Here is a 22,922-nt window from a genome sequence, read left to right on the forward strand (position 1 = left end):
TAGGACAAGGGTGTTTCTCTAGACATTAAATGTGGTACTCCATATTTGTTTCAAATATATAAATATTTTTTGAAGATGTCATTTTAAAAAAGGCCTGCATTTTTTTTGCTGGTTTGCTTTGGACATGAACATACGTATGTCAGCGTTTAGCTGCTGGGATTTTTCCACTCCACTTATTAAAGATGCGTCTACCTCAAATCAGCAACACATCGTGGAAAGTTACATTCCTTTAAATCATTTTAGTTTGATTCTTTAATTATTAAAAGTCATTGAAGTGAACATGAAAATGCGGACGCTGATATTTTAGGTAGAATCAGCTCAGGGACCCGTTTACCAAACATCTGTTTGCAGGTGAGAAAATCTGACAGAAGCCACCACAGAAAAAGAAAGAGTTGAAATGACGACGATTCAGAGAGAAGTTTGACAGTTTTTTAATAGATTTAAAACATGAGAAAAAGAACATGTACACAGGTTTCTGTTATTTTGTCTCAACACTTTTAGTTCAGGATCTCTGATCTGCAAACAGACGGTAAAAAGAGTCTGACAGCTGAAACTACGAACAGCAGAGAGGGAAAATCCACCATCATCATCATCATGAGCGCAGAGCAGCTGTCTAACAGTCAGTGTGTCCTACCTGTCAGCATCTTGTGGACAAACTGAGGCAAAGAGTCTCAAACAGAGTGAGACATCCCTCCATTGTCTAAATAAACCATCTATCAGATTGACATCTACGTTTTTAATCGATTGATAACTGATCAGCGTCTCACGCCTGGACCCCGTGTGGGACTCCGGCCTCAGTTTGAACAACACTTTGTTTCACAGTTTTAAAAAAAGTGAATTCCTCATCAGAACCAGAGGAACAACAGGAAGTGACACATCAGCGAGGCACTATGTTCCACAGCGCCGCCATGCATAAAACACGCAAACAAAGACGGGCGACGATCGCTTTTTGTTCGTTTGATTCCGGAGTGAGAAATAGCTAGCTTAGCTTAAATGTTAGCTGAGCTTGTGTAACATGATCACCTGTCAGGAAGAATGGATCTTAAGTTACCCACAATGCACCTGGGTAGCGACAAACAGTCCGTTGACAGCAAAAGGACATAATCAGAGTCAGCAAACTGAGGGAAAAAGTGTGTCGTAAAAGTGACGGAGAGTGGAACCTTTGCTGCTGGCTGACACCTGTCTAAAACTAAGCCCTGCCCACTGAACACTGAGAGGTTACTCAGAAGCTCCGCCCCCTCAAAACAGGAAACAGAATAAGAAACAGAAAACATAGTCAGTGTGTCTGTCCCACAGACAGTTGTCAGTCTAGGTGTGTGGGAGGGGCTTGTCTGGGGGCGAGGTGGCGCTTCAACAACACGGCTGATGCTACGTCTCAAACTGTGTGAGCAGCGCTCTGACTTCAGGCGTCAGCTGTTTGGCGGCACTGGCGGCTTCAGCAATGGCGCGGCGGTACGGCCCTTTCCTCTTCCTGTCAAAGCGTGACTGGAAGCTCTCAAGGAAGGGCGACAGCTGGCCGAGCGGCAGGAAGGAAGTAGTTGGGGAGCCGAACCAGGAGACGCGGGCCTCCTGCCGCACAGCCAGCCCCGTGTCACCACGCCGTGCAACCGTGATACCAAGGATGCGTGCCGGCCACCACGGGAAGCCGTAGATCTTTGCCCACACGATGTCGCCGACGCACACGGTGCGACCGTCTGGGAGCGAACATTTGGACACGAGCTTCGAGAACACGGAGGAGGACGAAGAAGACGAGGACGAGGAGGACGAGGTGGAGGACTTCCGACGCCTCTTAAATTCAGCGCCCTCCTCATCCTCCTCCTCTGCGCCCGCTTGCATCTCTTCACACTCGGCTCTGAGGGGAGGGGCTTTGAGGTGAGGGGGTGTGTGCGAAGAAGACGAGGGACACCGAGAACCTAAGGAGGAGGAGGAGGAGCAGGGTGGGTCTCCAGGAGGGGGGAGGTCAAAGGTCTCTGTGGAACTGCACTCTGAGTGGGAGGAGTCCAGGGAGGAAGAGGAGGCAGGGGGAGGCTTCTCTACCTGCACTTTAGCTCCTCCCCCTTTCTGCTCTGCCTCACTCTCCTCAGGAGGGCGGAGCTCCTGAGTCACCATGGCAGTGCACGTTAGAGAAGGACACGTTACTGTAGGAGAGAGCAGGGCTGTGGACGTGGGTGTGGGGGCGGAGCTAAGACCAGGTTTGGGAGGCGATGCGCGAGCACTCTGTTTGGGAGGGGAGGAGGGTGCTTGGCCTTCGTCGGTACGGTACCTTTGTGGTTTGATGCGCATTCTAGGCGGGAGAGGTGAGCCCGAGCTGACAGGGGCGGAGCTGAGGTGCTGCAGGCGTCGGGTGAAGTGGACCTTCTGGTTGTGGTTCTGCAGGGCGGCAGCTCGGGTCACGGCCTTCATCCTGTCCTGGTCCTGGTTGTGGATCTGGTTCATGTTCTGGTTGTGATCTTTGGGCCTGCGGGGGGGCGGAGCCAGACGTGGGGGAGTAACTAGCTTGTTCAGGACTGGGCGTGCTTTGGAGCGGTCGACAGCAGAGCGTTTATCCAGAACCTTCTTTGAATTCAGACACATTCTGCTGGACGCTGCTGAATCCACACCCCTTAGAACGCGGCGAGCTGAAGTTGATGATGTCACACGTATAGCTGATGAAGGGCGGCGGTCAGCAGCAGGACGTGACACCCTGTCATCAGTCTTCAGTCGTTTAACTTCAGAGGAGATTGGCCCCTCTGCCGGTCGCCGCCGTCGGGACGCCTCCTCGCCCCTCAGGTCAACTGTGCTTCGCCGTGCCTCCCTGTGTCCCCCGGATGCCACCACACCTTTGCACTTGTCACAGAGCACCTGACGGGGGCGGAGCTTGATGGCGTTCATGATGGAGGTGGGCTCCTCACAGCGATAGCGCCGCTTCAGTCTCTTAATTTTGCGCGGCAGAGGCTGAGGTAAGGCCTGGTTGTATGTGTCCCTGATGAACAGAGGTGGGGGATATGGCGCCCCTTCCTGGAACAGCGGTGGCGGTTTGGAGGTCCAGGAGTGAGGAGGGGTCGTGACCTCGTCCTGTATGACAGAATGGTTGTCAGTGGAAACCGGTGGAGACGGCACTGAGAGCTGAGGTCCAATCTGGTCATCTCGTCTGGGAAACACGGTGATGGGGATACCATACGGTCCGAACCTACACACACACACACACACACACACACACACACACACACACACACACACACACACACACACACACACACACACATTATTGTCAGCTTGTAAATAGGAGATACACATTTATAATAAATGTTTAAAAATAAACTATATAAATATAATTTATAAATATAGTTCTATATTATAATATGCACATATATTTATAAATGAAGAGACAAGTGAGCCTATCAGACTCTGAATCGAGCGTCTCTGACCAGCTACTTCTGAGCTTCAATCATTCAGCTGCTATTAAACGTGGCCGAACACAAACACAGCCTTCCTCCACCGGCATGACCTGCTGTGTCAGAACCAAACCAATCACATTCCAACGCCGTCCTCACTGCCACCAGGAAGACCTTATAAAGGTCAAATGTCTATCAACAGGTCACACGCTCCACCAGAAGCAACGATACACCAGACCACCACAAAACACATTTATCCCTGCCCCCATCAGCCAATCAGACCCTTCCAACATTTACCTCCTGTCAAAATAAAAGCATAGTATATGAACTTTTTACCTCCTGTCAAAATAAAAGCATAGTATAGTGTATGAACATTTACCTCCTGTCAAAATAAAAGCATAGTATAGTGCTTGGACTTTTACCTCCTGTCAAAATAAAAGCCTAGGGGGGGCGCCGATAGCGCAGCGACAGCGCGCGTACCATGTTGCGAGGCCTCGCTCCTCGCGCGGGCGGCCCGGGTTCGCGTCCGGCCTGTGGCCACTTTCCCGCATGTCTCTCCCCACTCTCTCCCCCTTTCCGACTCTATCCACTGTCCTCTATCAATAAAGGCAAAAGGCCAAAAACAAATCTTTAAAAAAATAAATAAATAAATAAAAGCCTAGTAAAGTATATGAACATTTATCTGCTGTCAAAATAAAAGCATAATGTTTGAACATTTACCTCCTGTCAAAATAAAAGCATAGTAAAGTATATGAACATTTATCTGCTGTCAAAATAAAAGCATAATGTTTGAACATTTACCTCCTGTCAAAATAAAAGCATAGTATAGTGCTTGGACTTTTACCTTCTATAAAATAAAAGCCTAGTAAAGTATATGAACATTTACCTGCTGTCAAAATAAAAGCCTAGTAAAGTATATGAACATTTGTCTGCTGTCAAAATAAAAGCATAATGTTTGAACATTTACCTCCTGTCAAAATAAAAGCATAGTAAAGTATATGAACATTTATCTGCTGTCAAAATAAAAGCATAATGTTTGAACATTTACCTCCTGTCAAAATAAAAGCATAGTATAGTGCTTGGACTTTTACCTTCTATAAAATAAAAGCCTAGTAAAGTATATGAACATTTACCTGCTGTCAAAATAAAAGCCTAGTAAAGTATATGAACATTTGTCTGCTGTCAAAATAAAAGCATAATGTTTGAACATTTACCTCCTGTCAAAATAAAAGCCTAGTAAAGTATATGAACATTTATCTGCTGTCAAAATAAAAGCATAATGTTTGAACATTTACCTCCTGTCAAAATAAAAGCATAGTAAAGTATATGAACATTTACCTGCTGTCAAAATAAAAGCATAATGTTTGAACATTTACCTCCTGTCAAAATAAAAGCATAGTAAAGTATATGAACATTTACCTGCTGTCAAAATAAAAGCATAATGTTTGAACATTTACCTCCTGTCAAAATAAAAGCATAGTAAAGTATATGAACATTTATCTGCTGTCAAAATAAAAGCATAATGTTTGAACATTTACCTCCTGTCAAAATAAAAGCATAGTAAAGTATATGAACATTTATCTGCTGTCAAAATAAAAGCATAATGTTTGAACATTTACCTCCTGTCAAAATAAAAGCATAGTAAAGTATATGAACATTTACCTGCTGTCAAAATAAAAGCATAATGTTTGAACATTTACCTCCTGTCAAAATAAAAGCATAGTATAGTGCTTGGACTTTTACCTCCTATAAAAATAAAAGCCTAGTAAAGTATATGAACATTTATCTCCTGTCAAAATAAAAGCTCAGTGTAGCCTGTGAACATTTAATTCATTCACTGGACTCCCCGCCAAACTCATCAACAGACAAGTCATCCAGAACTCTGCCGCCCGGATCATCACTCGCACCAAATCATCTGACCACATCCCCCCTGTTCTCATTGAACTTCACTGGCTCCCTGTACAAGATCACATCCACTATAAAACCCTCCTTACATACAAAGCTCTTCACCATCTAGCCCCCACTGACCTCTGTGACCTCCTCCATCACTACAGCCCCTCACACACCCTCACCTAACCCTAACCGCTCAACCTCTGCTGGACTGCTAACCATCCCTAAACCATGCCTCAATACCATGCATGCCCATGCCTCCAGGTTAAGCGCTCTGTCATGGCGTGAACAGGTTTACTGGAGTTTTGACACGCTTTAAAGCGTTTCTGGTGTAGAATTTTACAGAATTAAAAACCAATGATGGATGAATCTATGGACAACACTGTTAATGAACGTCACTTCTCAGCGGCATGACGGAGATTCCAGGTGGGTACATAGATTTAGGTAGCCTGCCGCGAAACCGCTTTTTGCACGGCCTATTTTAAAAAAACACGGCCTTGAAATGATTGCAGGGCTTGACCTCGGCCGTGCAAATATCTACATTTAATAGACGTGCTTACTACACGGGTTTCTATACGGAGCTAAATATCTGATTAGGCTACTTTCTAATTCTGGCAAAGAATGTGTTTGCTGAACACCGGTACTGAAAAGCTTAAACCCGATCCTGTTTGTGTTTCTACAGCCACCCGTGTCCTGTTTGGTAGACGGCGTGTCAGCCGGATGACGATAGCCGCTATGTAAATAGCGTCATATGATAGCAGCTAACCGCTAACAGCTAACCGCTAACTAATAAATTCAACAAAGGAGAAAAACGCTACACAAACCAAACCAACGCTGGAGACATCCAGCAGGTCATCTCCTCTGTCACTGTCATGTGACTCTTTATTACAAGAACTCAATCCAGCTTTGTTTCAGAGAAGGCTGTGAGCGGCGAGGACAAATACACACGCTAACAATCAGCTGTGTATTACACTCAATGCTTTAAATACGGCGGAGTTCTGTTTACCGACGCAACACAGGAAGTGACGATTCTTTCAACCAATCAACGGACTGCAGGGTTTAGCTCCACCTTTTCGGGTCAGCGCCACATTCGAACATGCTGACAGCTGATTGACTTATGAAGGTCTAGGGATCTATTATTACTGGATGACGCATGTAATATTATAAGTCTATTTATTTGTTGTTTAAAGAAAGTGCAGATAGAAGCAGCGGGCCGAATACAAAGAGGTGAGACAACATGTGAGTTACAGTCACATGATGAAGGGGTGTGTCAGACAGGCTGGACAGTAAATCAACATGATCAAGCTTGGGAAAACTAAAATGTGTAAAGATGCATCTTATTGAACAGAATGCACCATTTAGAGACTTCATCAGTTTTCTTCTAAACCAGTGTGTTAGTGAGCACATGACCTCCGCTCCGCCGCGCCGCCGTGAGTGACACTGAAAAAAATTTGCACCCCCTGTATTTTTTTTGCACCCCCTTTTTTCCCTTTTCTGCCTAAATCACTGGGTGGGTAGTTGGTGAAACGGGGTTAAAAAAATATTTGTGCACATAAAATGACCCTCATATCACCAACACATGGAATTGCTTTTATGAATTCTAGGAGATTTTACGTGTCAGGATGTTAGGTCACACCACGGGAAAACATGTATATTTTATCATTAATTAATAATTCATTAATGAAATATTCATTTTCTATCAGGTTTTATAACTCAAGAAGGAAATACAGAAAGACAACGCCTTAAAGAAACGACTTGTAACAAATAAAATCGTGAACATAATCCTCTAAAAACATCACTGATTAAGATTGAATTTATCGTTTTCTGATCGAAATCGCGATTTCAAAAAACGCGATCACATGATTGCCAAAGCCGCGGTTTTTGGCAGTGTCTCCTGACTGACCCAGGAGTCTATTCTGCCCGTGTGTGCGCGTGACTTCTTTAGCCTGACACACAGCTCCACAGATAGCTCACAGTTTCCCTCCAATAAAGAAGCTGAAGTTTCTGTGTCCAGTCTTTAATAAAGGAAGCTGTAAAACTAAACAGAAGTTATTCATCTCATAATATGCTAAACAACCCAAAAGTCCGCTAGCTCGATGCTAATTTCAATCAGAATTTGAATAGGAACGCTAGCGGTTAGCATCGCGAATGTATCAATTGTTGTTATCTCATGTTGTAACTTTATTAAACAAACTCAAAATAAACAATGAAAGATCTGAACATGAAATGATGCTCACAGGTAAATGTTTCAGCCGTATGGCGAGAAGAAAATATGGAGACATTGTTGGCTTCTCTTGTTTCATAACTTCTGTGAACTAAGTCACCTATGGCAACCCCAAAGGCCCAAAATACATCAACACTTATGACCAGATTTCTACTGATAATAAAAACAAGAACATCACACCGTCTGTGTGTTTCTTCCTAATAAATAAATCTGAAATCAATTCTTAACTTTAGTTTTCAGTCTATTAATTTAAAGTTCTGGCATTTAAAGTTTTAACTGGTATGATGTCATTTCCTGTCATGTTTGTAAATGTTACATTGAGAACGTTGCACAAGCTGGATTTGAAGAAAACGTGATAAAAATCGAAATCGCAATTCAATCTTTTCCTAAAATCGTTCAGCCTTGTCACTGATCATCCTGCGATATCCCAAATAAATATGATCTCTTTATAATTCATGATTGTTTCTGATTGACACTATTCAACGTTCTGATGATTGGAGGCGTACGGGTGACCTTGAGAGTTTTGAAAGGTGCCTTTAAATATAATGTATTATTATTATAGAAGACACTGGTGTGTTTTCATTCAGCTCACTTTGTTCTCCGTGGATCCCCGTCATCGTTTCTCTCATCTATTTATTATCAGTGTTAAATCAGTGTTAGATTATGACAGCACTGACAGGTAGAAGAAGGAGGTGAGGGTCAGATTAAAGTCAGTGTTAGATTATGACAGCACTGACAGGTAGAAGAAGGAGGTGAGGGTCAGATTAAAGTCAGTGTTAGATTATGACAGCACTGACAGGTAGAAGAAGGAGGTGAGGGTCAGATTAAAGTCAGTGTTAGATTATGACAGCACTGACAGAAGAAGGAGGTGAGGATCAGATTAAAGTCAGTGTTAGATTATGACAGCACTGACAGGTAGAAGGAGGTGAGGGTCAGATTAAAGTCAGTGTTAGATTATGACAGCACTGACAGAAGAAGGAGGTGAGGGTCAGATTAAAGTCAGTGTTAGATTATGACAGCACTGACAGAAGAAGGAGGTGAGGGTCAGATTAAAGTCAGTGTTAGATTATGACAGCACTGACAGAAGAAGGAGGTGAGGGTCAGATTAAAGTCAGTGTTAGATTATGACAGCACTGACAGAAGAAGGAGGTGAGGGTCAGATTAAAGTCAGTGTTAGATTATGACAGCACTGACAGAAGAAGGAGGTGAGGATCAGATTAAAGTCAGTGTTAGATTATGACAGCACTGACAGAAGAAGGAGGTGAGGGTCAGATTAAAGTCAGTGTTAGATTATGACAGCACTGACAGAAGAAGGAGGTGAGGATCAGATTAAAGTCAGTGTTAGATTATGACAGCACTGACAGGTAGAAGAAGGAGGTGATGATCAGATTAAAGTCAGTGTTAGATTATGACAGCACTGACAGAAGAAGGAGGTGAGGGTCAGATTAAAGTCAGTGTTAGATTATGACAGCACTGACAGAAGAAGGAGGTGAGGATCAGATTAAAGTCAGTGTTAGATTATGACAGCACTGACAGGTAGAAGAAGGAGGTGAGGATCAGATTAAAGTCAGTGTTAGATTATGACAGCACTGACAGAAGAAGGAGGTGAGGGTCAGATTAAAGTCAGTGTTAGATTATGACAGCACTGACAGAAGAAGGAGGTGAGGGTCAGATTAAAGTCAGTGTTAGATTATGACAGCACTGACAGAAGAAGGAGGTGAGGGTCAGATTAAAGTCAGTGTTAGATTATGACAGCACTGACAGGTAGGTCTTGCTTAGTTTGTAGTTTTATTAGTTTTAAATGGCGCTCGTTCCGTTGGACTTGGGGAAGGACCGTAGCGAGGGTTCACCTTGGCTCCAGGTCAGACCGGCGCTCACTGAATATCTGCTGAGGTCTCTACACATGGATTCTCACAGATGAGGAGGACGCCATCAGAGCGTGAGCCGCTGTCTATTGAGCACTAACACAACTTTAGAACATGTCGGCTATAAACAACCAGTCAGAAATCAGGTCTGCCCGGCATCGCTCTCATGTGCGTGCGTGTACGTGCAGCTGAACCATTCCGCGTGCCACACACACACACACACACACACACACACACACACACACACACACACACACACACACACACACACACACACACACACACACACACACACACACACACACACCACATGCATGTGGATGTTGCACGGCAGGAGTAAAAGTCAGGTGTAAAATGACGTCCAATGGAGAGGCCTGTCTCTGCTGTTAGAAGTATTTTTAGGACGAACACTTTTCTGCCAACACTAAACATTTTATATTTGAAGTATTAATATATTTTCTATCACTATTAAAGTATTTTATCTGTACAATAGTAGTGTGTGTATACACATATATATACACACACACACACACACACTTTATCATCTTAAAGAAACATACTTAGTGTTATTTTTACCTTTTACAAACATCCATCAGAACACCTGAGAACACCTTCTCTCCCAACCGGAAGGACACCACGAGCGCGTCATCGATGACGTGATCCAGACAGACCCGGACCTCGGACCCAGGGCTCAGGTCTTTAACGGAGGGTCCGGGTTCTGGTCCGGGTCCGATAGAGTCGGGAAGCTGCTCTGACTCGCGCGCCTGGTCCGGACTGTCCGGGACCAGTAGCAGGCCGTCCTCAGCAGTCCTCTCCCGGAACTCCGGTTGTACCCTGAAGCCCCGTTCCCGGCCCGGTTCAGCCCGGTTCGTCTCCCGGTTAGTGGTCCCGTTGTTGGTCGGTTCCGCCGGTTCGTCCAGGGAAAGTCCGGCCTCGGTTTGAGGCAGCAGGGCCGGGAGCGAGTGCAGGAAGACGGCAGGGGGCTGTGGATCAGCCAGCAGGCTCCGGGACACATTACCGCCGCCCTCCGGTTCTCCCAGGAGTCCCGGAGAGAACAGGTCTGTACCGCTCCGGTCCCCCGGAAGGTTCTGAACTAAGTCCCCGGGATCAGGGTGCTCTTTTCCCGCCGCGGGCCCGACATGGCGGCGCTCCTCCGCCTCACCTCCATCCTCCACCCGGGACACGACTAGCTCGACGACGGGACCCGACTCCCGCGGCCCGGAGGCCTCCAGCGGGGCTACTCTGAGTCCGGGTGACGCCGGGTCCTTGTCTAAAGGGCCCTCGTTATCGGGTTTTGTTGTCGGTGGATTCGAAGCTGCTCCTGGCTCTGCAGCCACGGCCGCCATTTTCTTCCGCTGTGCTGCGGAGCAACCGCGAGCTCCGCCCTCGCACAGCACAGCCAGTCGCGCAGGCGCACTGTGATTGGCCTGAGCTCCTGTCACTCAAATGAACCCAAGCAGCGCGTGTCTCTGATTCGACGAAACTGACAAGGCCTTTAAACCGCATGGCGGCCACCGGGGGGCGCGCTTCTTTACAGGAAACAAAAAACACCCTAAATGAATATTTAATTTCATCAACTGAAATACACACAGCTGTCCAGTGGGTGTTTATTCAAAGATTTGAATCAGCTGTTCAAATATATTTTAATTATTAATAAAACTAAAATAGTTACAAATCATTATTATGAAAATAAAACGACAACAGCTATTTTTTGTTATGTGTATATATATATATATATATCAGATTTATTTTAGTCTGTTTTTATTTTTAATGACACAAAAATTATGTTTCATCAAAAAACAGGAACACAGATGTTTCCTTCATTGATTCATTGATTTTTTTCATTAATGACTCCTGTGTCCTGATTGGTCCAGGCTCATTCCAGTCTCCTGATTGGTTTCAATGCTCAGAGGGCATTGAGTCCAGTTCCTTCAACATCCCTCAGCTCTTTTAAAGCCACGCCCTCATGTTGCTGGGGGGCGGGGCTTCCTCCAGACCTGCATACAGACAGTGTTTAGTTATTGTTATCGCCAACACGGCAAACTAAAAACTAGCTAATGGAGCTCACTGCTAACCATTTATCCTCCACATCTTCTATGGTGTCTGGCAGCGGGACGTTCAGCGTCTCTGGCAGGAAGCAAGCAAAGCATCCGGCCAAGACCGCCGCCCCCCCGTACACCATGCTGGGAAGAGCAGGTAACACCTGGAAACAGTTAGCACATGTGAGCTAACAGGTTAGCAGATGTAAGCTAATAGGGTTAGCACTGTGAGCTAACAGGTTAGCACATGTGAGCTAACGGAATAGATGTGAGCTAACAGATGAGTTAACAGGTTAGCACTGTGAACTTACAGGTTAGGACATGTGAGCTAACCATAGGCTGTGTTTCGATCCTCTTATTTGCATTGAGTGTCCTCCGAGTTGTCTCCTCCACTTGTGTCTTAGTCCCGCCCACCAGAGATGCACGGAGGAAACGAAGCCGAGGAGAGAGGACCGAGGAAATCAGCTTTAAGACACATGAGACGTCGTTTCCTCGACAGCGTCACATGACGCGACATCAGCTGATCACGTTCAGCTGTCAGTCAGCCTAACAGCTGTTTATGTCCTCACAAACACGCACTGTATTATTTCTAATCAAACACACACACTATTATTTCTCATCAAATACACACAGTTACAGTGTCTCTTTACCTGATAACAAACACCTGAAGAACAACCTGCAGTCTATTCATAACCAAAAGGACAATTTCTACTGACAAAAAGATTTATTTTGAATTGTCTATTTATTATTATTATTTATCCCCCCTGGAACTGCTTATCGTGGTTGGGGAGTTTGAGCACCCGAATGATCCTAGGAGCTATGTTGTAGGGGACAGGTCTCTCACTGTCGTCTCAGCCTACGGCCCGAACGATAGTGTGGAGTACCCGGCCTTCTTGGAGTCCCTGGGAGGGGTGCTGGACAGTGCTCCGACTGGGGACTCCATTGTTCTACTGGGGGACTTCAACGCTTACGTGGGCAACAACAGTGAAACTTGGAGTGGGGTGATTGGGATGAACGGCCTCCCTGATCTGAACCAGAGTGGTGTTCTGTTATTGGACTTCTGTGCCAGTCATAGTTTGTCCATAACAAACACCATGTTCGAGCACAGGGATGTCCATAAGTGCAGGAGGCACCAGGACACCGTGGTCCAGGGGTCGATGATAGACTTTGTGGTCGTGTCATCTGACCTCCGGCCGTGTGTCTCGGACACTCGGGTGAAGAGAGGGGCTGAGCTGTCAGCTGATCACCACCTGGTGGTGAGTTGGCTGCGCTGGCAGAGGAGGAAGCCGGTCAGACTCGGCAGGCCCAAACGTGTAGTGAGGGTCTGCTGGGAACGTCTGGCTGAACCCTCTGTTAGCGAGGTCTTCAACTCCCACCTCCGGACAAGCTTTTCACAGATCCCGGGGGAGGCTGGGGACATTGAGTCCGAGTGGACCATGTTCTCCACCTCCACTGTCAAAGCAGCTGCTCTGAGCTGTGGTCACAGGGTCTCTGGTGCCTGTCGTGGCTTCAACCCCTGAACCCGGTGGTGGACACTGGAAGTAAGGGAGGCCGTCAAGCTGAAGAAGGAGTCCTATCGGGCGTTGCTAGCTCATAGGATTCCTGAGGCAGCTGACGGGTAACGGCCGGACCGGTCCTGCTGCAGCCCGGGCGGTCGTGGAGGCAAAAACTCGGGCCTGGGAGGAGTTCGGGGAGGCCATGGAGGAGGACTTTTGGTCGGCCTCGAGGAAATTCTGGCAAACTATCTGTTGCCTCAGAAGAGGGAAGCAGTGCTTCACCAACACTGTTTACAGTGGAGGTGGGGAGCTGCTGACCTCAACAAGGGATATAGTCGGGCGGTGGAAGGAATGCTTCCAGGATCTCCTCAATCCCACCGTCACGTCTTCCACTGAGGAAGCAGAGGCTGAGTTCTCAGAGGTAGACTCGTCCATCACCCAAGCTGAAGTCACCGAGGTAGTTGGCGAGCTCCTTGGTGGCAAGGCTCCGGGGGTGGATGAGATTCACCCTGAGTATCTAAAGTCTCTGGATGTGCAGGGGCTGTCGTGGCTGACGAGTCTCTGTAACATCGCTTGGAGGTTGGGGACAGGGTCTCTGGACTGGCAGACCGGGGTGGTGGTCCCTCTTTTCAAGAAGGAGGATCGGAGGATGTGTTCCAACTAGCAGGGAATCACACTCCTCAGCCTCCCTGGGAAAGTCTATTCCAGGGTACTGGAGAGGAGGATCCGGCCATTAGTCGAACCTTGGATCTAAGAGGAACAATGCGGTTTTTGTCCTGGCCGAGGAACACTGGACCAGCTCTACACTCTCCAGCGGGTGCTGGAGTTTAATAGGGGAGAAAAGAGGGAGATTAAAAAGAGGCTAAACGGAGCGTGGGACATTTAAACAGATGATGAACATCAGTGAGTTTGTAAAGAGTCGCTCTGTGATGAGCTGCCATTAAAAAGAGTCTGACATGAAGATTAACAACCAAATATGAAGCTCTACAACTTCTATCAATACATCCTTCATCTTCATCATCCCTCACACTGTTTGAATGTCTGATGATGATGATGAAGGTCTGATCCCTCACACTGTCTGAATGTCTGATGATGATGATGATGATGAAGGTCTGATCCCTCACACTGTTTGAATGTCTGATGATGATGATGAAGGTCTGATCCCTCACACTGTTTGAATGTCTGATGATGATGATGAAGGTCTGATCCCTCACACTGTTTGAATGTCTGATGAGGATGATGAAGGTCTGATCCCTCACACTGTCTGAATGTCTGATGATGATGATGAAGGTCTGATCCCTCACACTGTTTGAATGTCTGATGATGATGATGATGATGAAGGTCTGATCCCTCACACTGTTTGAATGTCTGATGATGATGATGAAGGTCTGATCCCTCACACTGTTTGAATGTCTGATGATGATGATGAAGGTCTGATCCCTCAGACTGTTTGAATGTCTGATGATGATGATGATGATGAAGGTCTGATCCCTCAGACTGTTTGAATGTCTGATGATGATGATGATGAAGGTCTGATCCCTCACACTGTTTGAATGTCTGATGATGATGATGATGAAGGTCTGATCCCTCACACTGTTTGAATGTCTGAAGATGATGATGATGAAGGTCTGATCCCTCACACTGTTTGAATGTCTGATGATGATGATGATGAAGGTCTGATCCCTCACACTGTTTGAATGTCTGATGATGATGATGATGAAGGTCTGATCCCTCACACTGTTTGAATGTCTGATGATGATGATGAAGGTCTGATCCCTCACACTGTTTGAATGTCTGATGATGATGATGATGAAGGTCTGATCCCTCACACTGTTTGAATGTCTGATGATGATGATGATGAAGGTCTGATCCCTCACACTGTTTGAATGTCTGATGATGATGATGATGATGAAGGTCTGATCCCTCACACTGTTTGAATGTCTGATGATGATGATGAAGGTCTGATCCCTCAGACTGTTTGAATGTCTGATGATGATGATGATGATGATGATGATGATGATGAAGGTCTGATCCCTCACACTGTTTGAATGTCTGATGATGATGATGAAGGTCTGATCCCTCACACTGTCTGAATGTCTGATGATGATGATGAAGGTCTGATCCCTCACACTGTTTGAATGTCTGATGATGATGATGAAGGTCTGATCCCTCACACTGTTTGAATGTCTGATGATGATGATGATGATGAAGGTCTGATCCCTCACACTGTTTGAATGTCTGATGATGATGATGATGATGAAGGTCTGATCCCTCAGACTGTTTGAATGTCTGAAGATGATGATGAAGGTCTGATCCCTCACACTGTTTGAATGTCTGATGATGATGATGAAGGTCTGATCCCTCACACTGTTTGAATGTCTGATGATGATGATGAAGGTCTGATCCCTCAGACTGTTTGAATGTCTGATGATGATGATGATGACAGTTTGATGAAGAGGAGTCCGTTTTATATTCTCACTTATTGATCTTCACAAAGTTTCATCATTTAGATTCTAATCAATCATTTTCAGTATCCTGACACATAAATATCTGTGTTTATAAAATACAGAGTTGGTTGTCTAAATACAGGCTAGGTTCAGTCCAAACTGATTAATAATAATCAATAATTATAGACAATTCAAAATGAAATCTTTGAGTCAGTAGAAACTGTCCTTTAGGTTTGAAACAGACTGCAGGTTGTTCTTCAGGTGTTTGTTATCAAGAAACACTGTAACTGTGTTTGATTAGTAATAATACAGTGTGTGTGTGTGTGTGTGTGTGTGTGTGTGTGGACATAAACAGCTGTTCGGCTGATTGACAGCTGAACGTGATCAGCTGATGTGGCGTCATGTGACGCTGTCGAACTGATTTCCTCGCTCCTCTCTCCTCGGCTTCGTTTCCTCCGTGCATCTCTGGTGGGCGGGGCTTAGACGCAAGTGGAGGAGACAACTTGGAGGACACTCGAGGTGAGATGCAGCCGTAATATACTTAGACACCTCATTACGTGCTGGAACACATAAAAGGTCGCCGCCATATTGGATGGGTCTCCTCGCTCTACGAGTCAAAAGGAATCTAGAGAGTGAGCCACTAGGCTAGTATTTTATGCAGCTTATAAATGCAATAACCGGAGCAGTATTGATAACAGATCGGATGAGATTAGCTTTCACAAGTAACATTGAACAATATATACAGTATATATATATATATATATATATATATATATATATATATATTTATATTTATATTTACCATTTATAATATTATGTCACTCTAACGAAGGTTACCTAGAAACACATTTAACAGCATGTTATCTTTTCTTTTACCTTTATAGTCATGTACGATCAAACTTGAGCTCCTGTTTATTTTACTGTTATTTATAAATCACAAAGTTAAAGTGAGATTTCAGCTGCAGGCTGTGAACGACCACACGCCTCTGTTTACTGTTATTTAACGTCTTTAACCAATCAGCTGTGAGCATCATGGCCCTGGTCATATCAACATCTCTCCCTTCTTTATGCAACTCTCTTCAGACATACTCACATATCAACTTTTTATGTCATAAATAAATAAATACACACGTGAACACTTGATTGTTGTACAGTCCTTGTGTGTCCTGAAGCATGCTTAAAAATAAAATATATTTTATTAGAAACACATACACACCCTCCTTCATTGACACACGTGCACACACACACACACACACACACACACGGTTAGCTGTCCATCGTTTCCGAAGATGACGCTTGCTTCAGGATTGGGGAAGGGGTCAATGGCGTTGCCGTTGGTGCCACTTCTCGTGGGCGCTGAGGCCGATCCTCGAGCCACAGACTCGTCCGCAGGAGGAGCAGGAGGAGCATGAGGAGCAGGAGGAGCATGAGGAGCAGGAAGAGCATGAGGAGCAGGAGGAGCAGGAGGAGCATGAGGAGCATGAGGAGCAGGAGGAGCAGGAGGAGCAGGAGGAGCAGGAGGAGCATGAGGAGCAGGAGGAGCAGGAGGAGCAGGGGAATCCAGAGGACAAAGGAGCTCCTGCTGCCCTCTGCTGTCTTTTCCTGCGTTTCTCGGCTCTTCGCAGTTGGTCTTTATTGTGTATTTGTGAAACTGCTTGAGCACAGGTAACCTGCCAGGCCGGTCTATCCTGTGCCTGATAGGTAACCTGCCAGGCCGGTCTATCCTGTGCCAGAGCTTCAAGGTGCATGGGATTGATGTTGGAGTGCTTTAAAAGTCCCTTAGTGTAGTCCTTATAGCGCTTCTTTTGTCCACCAGCTGCTCGTTTGGCACCTTGTAGTTGGCCGTAGAGGACTTGGCGAGGCAGGCGGTGGTCCGGCATTCGGATGGTGTGTCCTATCCAGCGTAGGTGTTTCTTAGCCACAGCGGCTTCCATGCAGATAGAGTTGGTGCTCTGCAGGATTTCAGCATGTTGGACTCGGTCCATCCAGGAGAGGCCGAGGATCCTCTGGAGGCAGCGGATGTGGAAGGATTGCAGGAGTGAGATGTGTCGGCTGTATGGAGTCCATGTTTCTGCCCCATAAAGCAGGGTGGAGACACACACAGCATTGTAAACAGCAACCTTGGTGCTGACCCTCAGGTTTCGGTTTTCGAAAACCCTGCTACGAAGGCGACCGAAAGATGAAGAGGCTTTTTTGATACGGGTGTGTATTTCCATATCCAGAGAGCAGCAAGAGGACAGAGTTGAACCAAGGTCGGTGAACTGGTCTACAGTTTTAAGTGGAATGCTGTTTATATGGAAGCTGGGGGGTGGAGAGGTTTGAGAGAGGATTTGAGAGATGACCTCGGTTTTTTGAATGTTAACCTGAAGACCAAAGGATTGATAGAGACTGGCTGTTGTGTTGAGGGCATGCTGCATGGATTCAGGACTGTGTGCTAGAATCGCACAGTCATCAGCGTATTGCAGTTCAGCTATGCAGCAGGATTTGGTCTTTGTGTAGACCTGCAACCTCTGGATGTTAAAGAGGCTTCCATCAAGGCGGTATTCAACAGGAACACCATCCTTGGGTCCTAAGGCACGATGAAAGAGGTGAGTGATGGCAGAGAGAAGGAGGTTGAAAAGGACTGGAGCCAAAACACAGCCCTGCTTCACCCCAACATTAAAGAACTCTGACTGAAGTTCTCCTGTGGAGACTCTGGCTTGCATCCCGTCATGCAGCTGTTGCAGGATGGTGAGGAACTTGGGTGGTACCCCGAGCTTGGATAGCTGTTTCCAGAGCATCTCACGGTTGATCATGTCAAATGCTTTGCTGAGGTCAATGAAGGCTATGTAGAGGTCTGCCCGCTGCTCTCTGCTTTTTTCCAGCAGCTGCCTTAAGACAAAAATCATGTCAGTGGTGGATCTAGTCTTCTGGAAGCCACATTGCGTGCAGCTTCAGAGATGTGATTAACGAGCCTATTGAGCATGATTTTTGCCAGGACCTTCCCTGCGACTGAGAGGAGGGAGATTCCACGGCTGTTGCCACACATGGCTCTGTCCCCTTTTTGTTTGTAGATGACCACAATATCAGCATCCTTCCAGTCTTGTGGGAGAGTCTCACATTCCCAGATATGACAAATCAGGAGGTGCAGGCGGCGTGTAAGGAGGTACCCTCCGTGTTTGAATACCTCTGCTGGAATGCCATCGGGTCCAGCGCTTTTATTGTTTTTGAGACTCGCAATGGCCTGGCGGGTCTCTAGGAACTGAGGGGGCATGTTGAGGTGTGCGACTGGTGGTAGGTCAGGGATGTTATCCAGGATAGGAATGTCAACAGGGTTATTGAGGTTGAAAAGAGTCTCGAAATGGTTTGCCCAGCGGGTGAGGATCTCACATCATGCACACACACACACACACACACACACTCTTCCTTTCTCATAGTCATGGTGCTGCCACTGATATTATGGTTAAGAAATTATGAATGTGTGCCTGCACATATGCAGATGCACCAAACAAGAAATAAATTCAAATGAACAGTCAAACTTGTTTCTTAACCAAAATATCAAATTAATTCATTTAAAAATGTATCAATTAGCCATAGCCTATTATATGTCTTTGTTAGAGCATAATACAAAGTCTTATATAAAACATGTATTTTTCAACATGTAAAACATCCTGTATTATAACTACATTTCTGCCGTTTGTAACAAACCAGACTTTGTGAAAATCCGTTACAAATTCAGAGAGTTATGATGATTATTGTAATCGGCGATCGACCTTCCTCAATAGAAATGAATACAGAGCATCAGAGACCCGTCCAAGATGGCGCCCGCACTGCATGTCAGCTCCAATAGACAGCGGCAGTTTATTAGGCGTCTACCTATATTATGTCTATGGAGCTAACAGGTTAGCACTGTGAGCTAACAGGTTACCTCATCCAGGATGAGGACAGCGGGGGCCGCCATGCTGCCGATTCTCGCCATGGTGGACACGAAGCCCATTCCCGTTTGCCTGAGAACATTTATTTGATACCATTATTTGATGTTTACTATTTGTTCCTGTTTCCTCCTATGACTGTGATTTTAGAAAGTCTAGTTTACTGATGTTAATGCAAAAACACAAACTCAAACATTTGTATTATATGACAAAGCATCATGATGAAGGCAGAACTCAGTCTGTGACTAGTGTACAATAACTACAGCGACATCCAGTGGTGACATCTTTGACTACAACTTCAGGTCATTTAACAGTCCTCTGTGATGGACGATGAAGTGATTTGGGCTCCTGGTAAACTAAAGCAAATTCTGAGTGATATAATAGATCATGGAGAACACACTGCTGTCACCAGCAGTGAGAGTGTACGCTGGCGGGTTTTGCTGCCGCTGCTCTCGCAGAGATCTGTACCTGTGTTTTGTCTGACGCTGTGCTGCTGCTGACCTCTTCCCCCCTGGGGCCTTGGCTATCCAATTATGAAGATCACAGGGCAACCCTCGTGGATTTTAGCTACCTGGATCCTTCGGGCTATTTAACACCCGCTTGAATTTCCTTCGGGATCAATAAAGTATCTATCTATCTATCTATCTATCTATCTATCTATCTATCTATCTATCTATCTATCTATCTATCTATCTATCTATCTATCTATCTATCTATCTATCTATCTATCTATCTATCTATCTATCTATCTATCTATCTATCTATCTATCTATCTATCCATCCTTGATATTCCGCCCAGTGACACGATACTCCAGCGGTGGAAGTTTTCCAACTATCTCCACCTCTCTGAGCCTCCACCAGTGTTGCATCTGCATCCGGATATCACTCGTCATCCTCGTCGTAAATACATTCACCATGGGTTCCGACGCAACTTCAACTTTGATGACACAAAGTCTGTCTTCCACTCTCTGTCCTACAATTGAATCTGCACAGACCTAGCATACCCTGCTAGGTTAGCTAGCACCAAACATGCTAACAAGGTCAGCTTCGGGCTATTTAACACCCGCTTGCTCACCAACAAAGGTCCGCATCTCTATGATCTCATCAACGATTGTGAGTTCAATTTCTTCTGTCTAACTGAGACGTGGCAGCAGCGTAATGACTTCACACAGCTCAATAAAACTGCTCCGCCGGGGTTTGTTTAGGTGTGTCAACCCAGTGCCTCTGGCCGAGGCGGCATTCTCGCAATACTTTACAACAAGAAGTAGAAAATATAACCTGAAACTGTACCTTCCCATGTCTCCTTTGAATCTGTAACGTTACAAATAAATAGACCAACACCCACTATTCTAACCACAGTTTACCGCCCTCCCAAGGTTAACACAGACTTCATAAAGGAATTTTCTGCATTTTTTTGTCCTCTTTGTCCCCTAATGTAATTCTGCTTGATGATTTTAATGTGCATGCAGACAACACTAAACACACACTCACGAGGGAACTCACATCCTGCCTGGACAGTTTGGGGATAAAACAATACATCAACTTTCCTACTCACACCAAATTCTTAACCTCATCTGCTGCTCTGATCTGTCCATGTCTGACCACAAGCTGGTGTCCATCATTGCTGACTTACCAGTATCCAAAACAAACCCACCTTGTTCTATAGGATTTTGCAACATCAAGAACATTGACTCATCTGCTCTTAAAAATAGTCTCGATAACCTCCCCAGCAAATACAATTTTACCACTCCTAATGAACTGGTCTCCCACTGTAATGACAGACTGCCCAGCATCCTGGATGATCTCTCTCCCATAAAGACTGTTTGACAGATTGTTTCCTTTTGCCACTCTGCCTCCTGGTTCACCCCAGAATTATGACACCTGAAAACCAAAGGTCGTCGCCTGCAACACATGTATTCAAAAACTAGACTCACTATTCATAAAAATATGTATGATGACCACATTCGGTTGTACAAAGATGCTCTGTACAGCAAAATTGGTATATTTTGCTAACCTCATCAGGTCGGGTGAAGGGCACACAAGAACTCTTTTTTTCCACCATAAACACCATCCTGCAACTGTCTGATATTCTCGCACCTCATTTGTACTCCACAGCCCACTGTGACACCCTCATGACCTTTTTCAACTTGAATATTTAAAATATTCATCAGCAATTTCCCTCCTTAAACCATCCAGTAGCATGTCCTACCTATCCAGCCTCCTACCATCATGTCTCCTCTTCACAGTTTTCATCTCCCAACTGCTGCTGATATTTCTAGTATCACCCAAAAATCTAAATCTTCTACCTGCCAACTCGATCCCGGACCCACCCACCTCTGTCCCCTTTAATAACCAACATCACCTGGTCCTCTCTCACTTCTGGTCTTGTTCCATCATCCTTCAAAACAGCTGCAATTACTCCAATTCATAAAAAACCTGCCACTGATCCTAATGACGTCCGTAAATTTACCAATTTACCATTTCTCTCAAAAATACTGGAAAGAGTAGTCGCAGCTCAGGTTCACACACACCTCTCTGGCACGAATCTTTTTCACTTTCACTGCTATGCAGATGACACCCAGCTCTACCTCTCTTCCATGCCCAACTCCGCCCTCCCACCTTCATCCCACTCAAACTGTCTCAGTGAAGTTAAATCCTGGTTCTTTCATAACTTTCTCAAACTCAACAGCAACAAAACCAAATTTCTTCTTGTGGGAACCAAATCCACTCTGGCCAAGTCTGACATCTCTGCAATAACTATCGACAACTCCACACGCCATCCCTCCCCCCAAGTTAGGAGCCTGGGTGTCATCCTCGACAGCACTCTCTCCTTTGAAGCACACATCAATAACATCACTCGGTCAGCATATTTCCACCTTCCAACATCTTCGTCATCGTTACCCCCCGCTTAGACTCCAGCAACTCTCTCCTCTCCGGTCTACCTCTCAAGTTACTCCATAAACTCCAACTGGTCCAGATCTCAGCTGCCCTGATCCTCACCAGAACCCCCTCCATCGACCACACCACTCCAGTCCTTCAACAGCTTCACTGGCTCCCCATTAAATACCATACTGACTTTAAAATTCTCCTTCTTACCTTCAAGGCTCTCCATGATCTCGCCCCTCCGTACCTTTTCGATCTCCTCCACACCTACACCCCCTCCCAGACCCTCTGTCCTGCCTCCTCCATGCTCCTCACCACGCCTCCTTTCCGCTCAGCCGTGCAGCCTCCCATCTGTGGAACTCTTCCCACAATCCATCTGTGACATCAACTCTCTCCCTACCTTCAAATCTCAGCTCCAAATTCACCTTTTTAGATCAGCCCACATTCCTCACTGTTGCTGTTTTGTTTTCTGTCGTTAATTGTGGTTGTGTTTTTATTTTTTCTGTTAGGTGACCTTGAGTGTCATGAAAGGCACCCTTAATTAAATGTATTATTATTGTTACTATTATTCCCATGACAGCTGCTAAACCCTCTGCAGACATCTCATCGACGAAGAGCTCGGTGTAAGAGTTCAGGTGCAACTTCTGCCTACATTAGAATGATCTGCTGAAACACTTGAAGTATTTGAAGTAGACGATAACTCCCACAGAGCCTAACCTGTACTCAATCTGAACAGGTGTAAACCAGGGTTAGGCTCACTTTCAGGACCACACCTGCTTGTATTTTATGTTCT

At 45.5% G+C, this 22,922-nt stretch overlaps 3 protein-coding genes across 3 annotated transcripts in view; 1 reads left to right on the plus strand and 2 right to left on the minus strand.

Annotated features, from left to right (window-relative positions):
* The window catches only part of LOC306832121 (uncharacterized protein), a 250,674-nt gene that overhangs the window by 58,034 nt on the left and 169,718 nt on the right, over nucleotides 1–22,922 (plus strand). The gene's annotated exons all lie outside the window — the stretch shown is intronic.
* Nucleotides 416–10,832, minus strand: pwwp2a (PWWP domain containing 2A). The gene is made up of 2 exons (XM_079356557.1): nucleotides 9,930–10,832; nucleotides 416–3,169 (listed from the first exon to the last, which is right to left on the minus strand). The coding sequence occupies exons 1-2, from the start codon at nucleotides 10,697–10,699 to the stop codon at nucleotides 1,369–1,371; spliced, it is 2,571 nt and encodes an 856-aa protein (XP_079212683.1). The 5' UTR covers nucleotides 10,700–10,832; the 3' UTR covers nucleotides 416–1,368.
* oatx (organic anion transporter X) overlaps nucleotides 11,106–22,922 on the minus strand; it is a 20,047-nt gene continuing 8,230 nt past the window's right edge. The window contains exons 13-15 of the mRNA XM_079356563.1: nucleotides 19,243–19,321; nucleotides 11,429–11,556; nucleotides 11,106–11,350 (exon numbers count right to left, since the gene is read on the minus strand). Of these exons, the coding sequence (XP_079212689.1) occupies nucleotides 11,260–11,350; nucleotides 11,429–11,556; nucleotides 19,243–19,321 (298 nt within the window). The 3' untranslated portion in view covers nucleotides 11,106–11,259. The remainder of the gene's footprint in view (nucleotides 11,351–11,428; nucleotides 11,557–19,242; nucleotides 19,322–22,922) is intronic.

The sequence above is a fragment of the Symphodus melops genome, assembly GCF_947650265.1.
Source record: "Symphodus melops genome assembly, chromosome: 11".
NCBI classification, from domain to species: domain Eukaryota; kingdom Metazoa; phylum Chordata; class Actinopteri; order Labriformes; family Labridae; genus Symphodus; species Symphodus melops.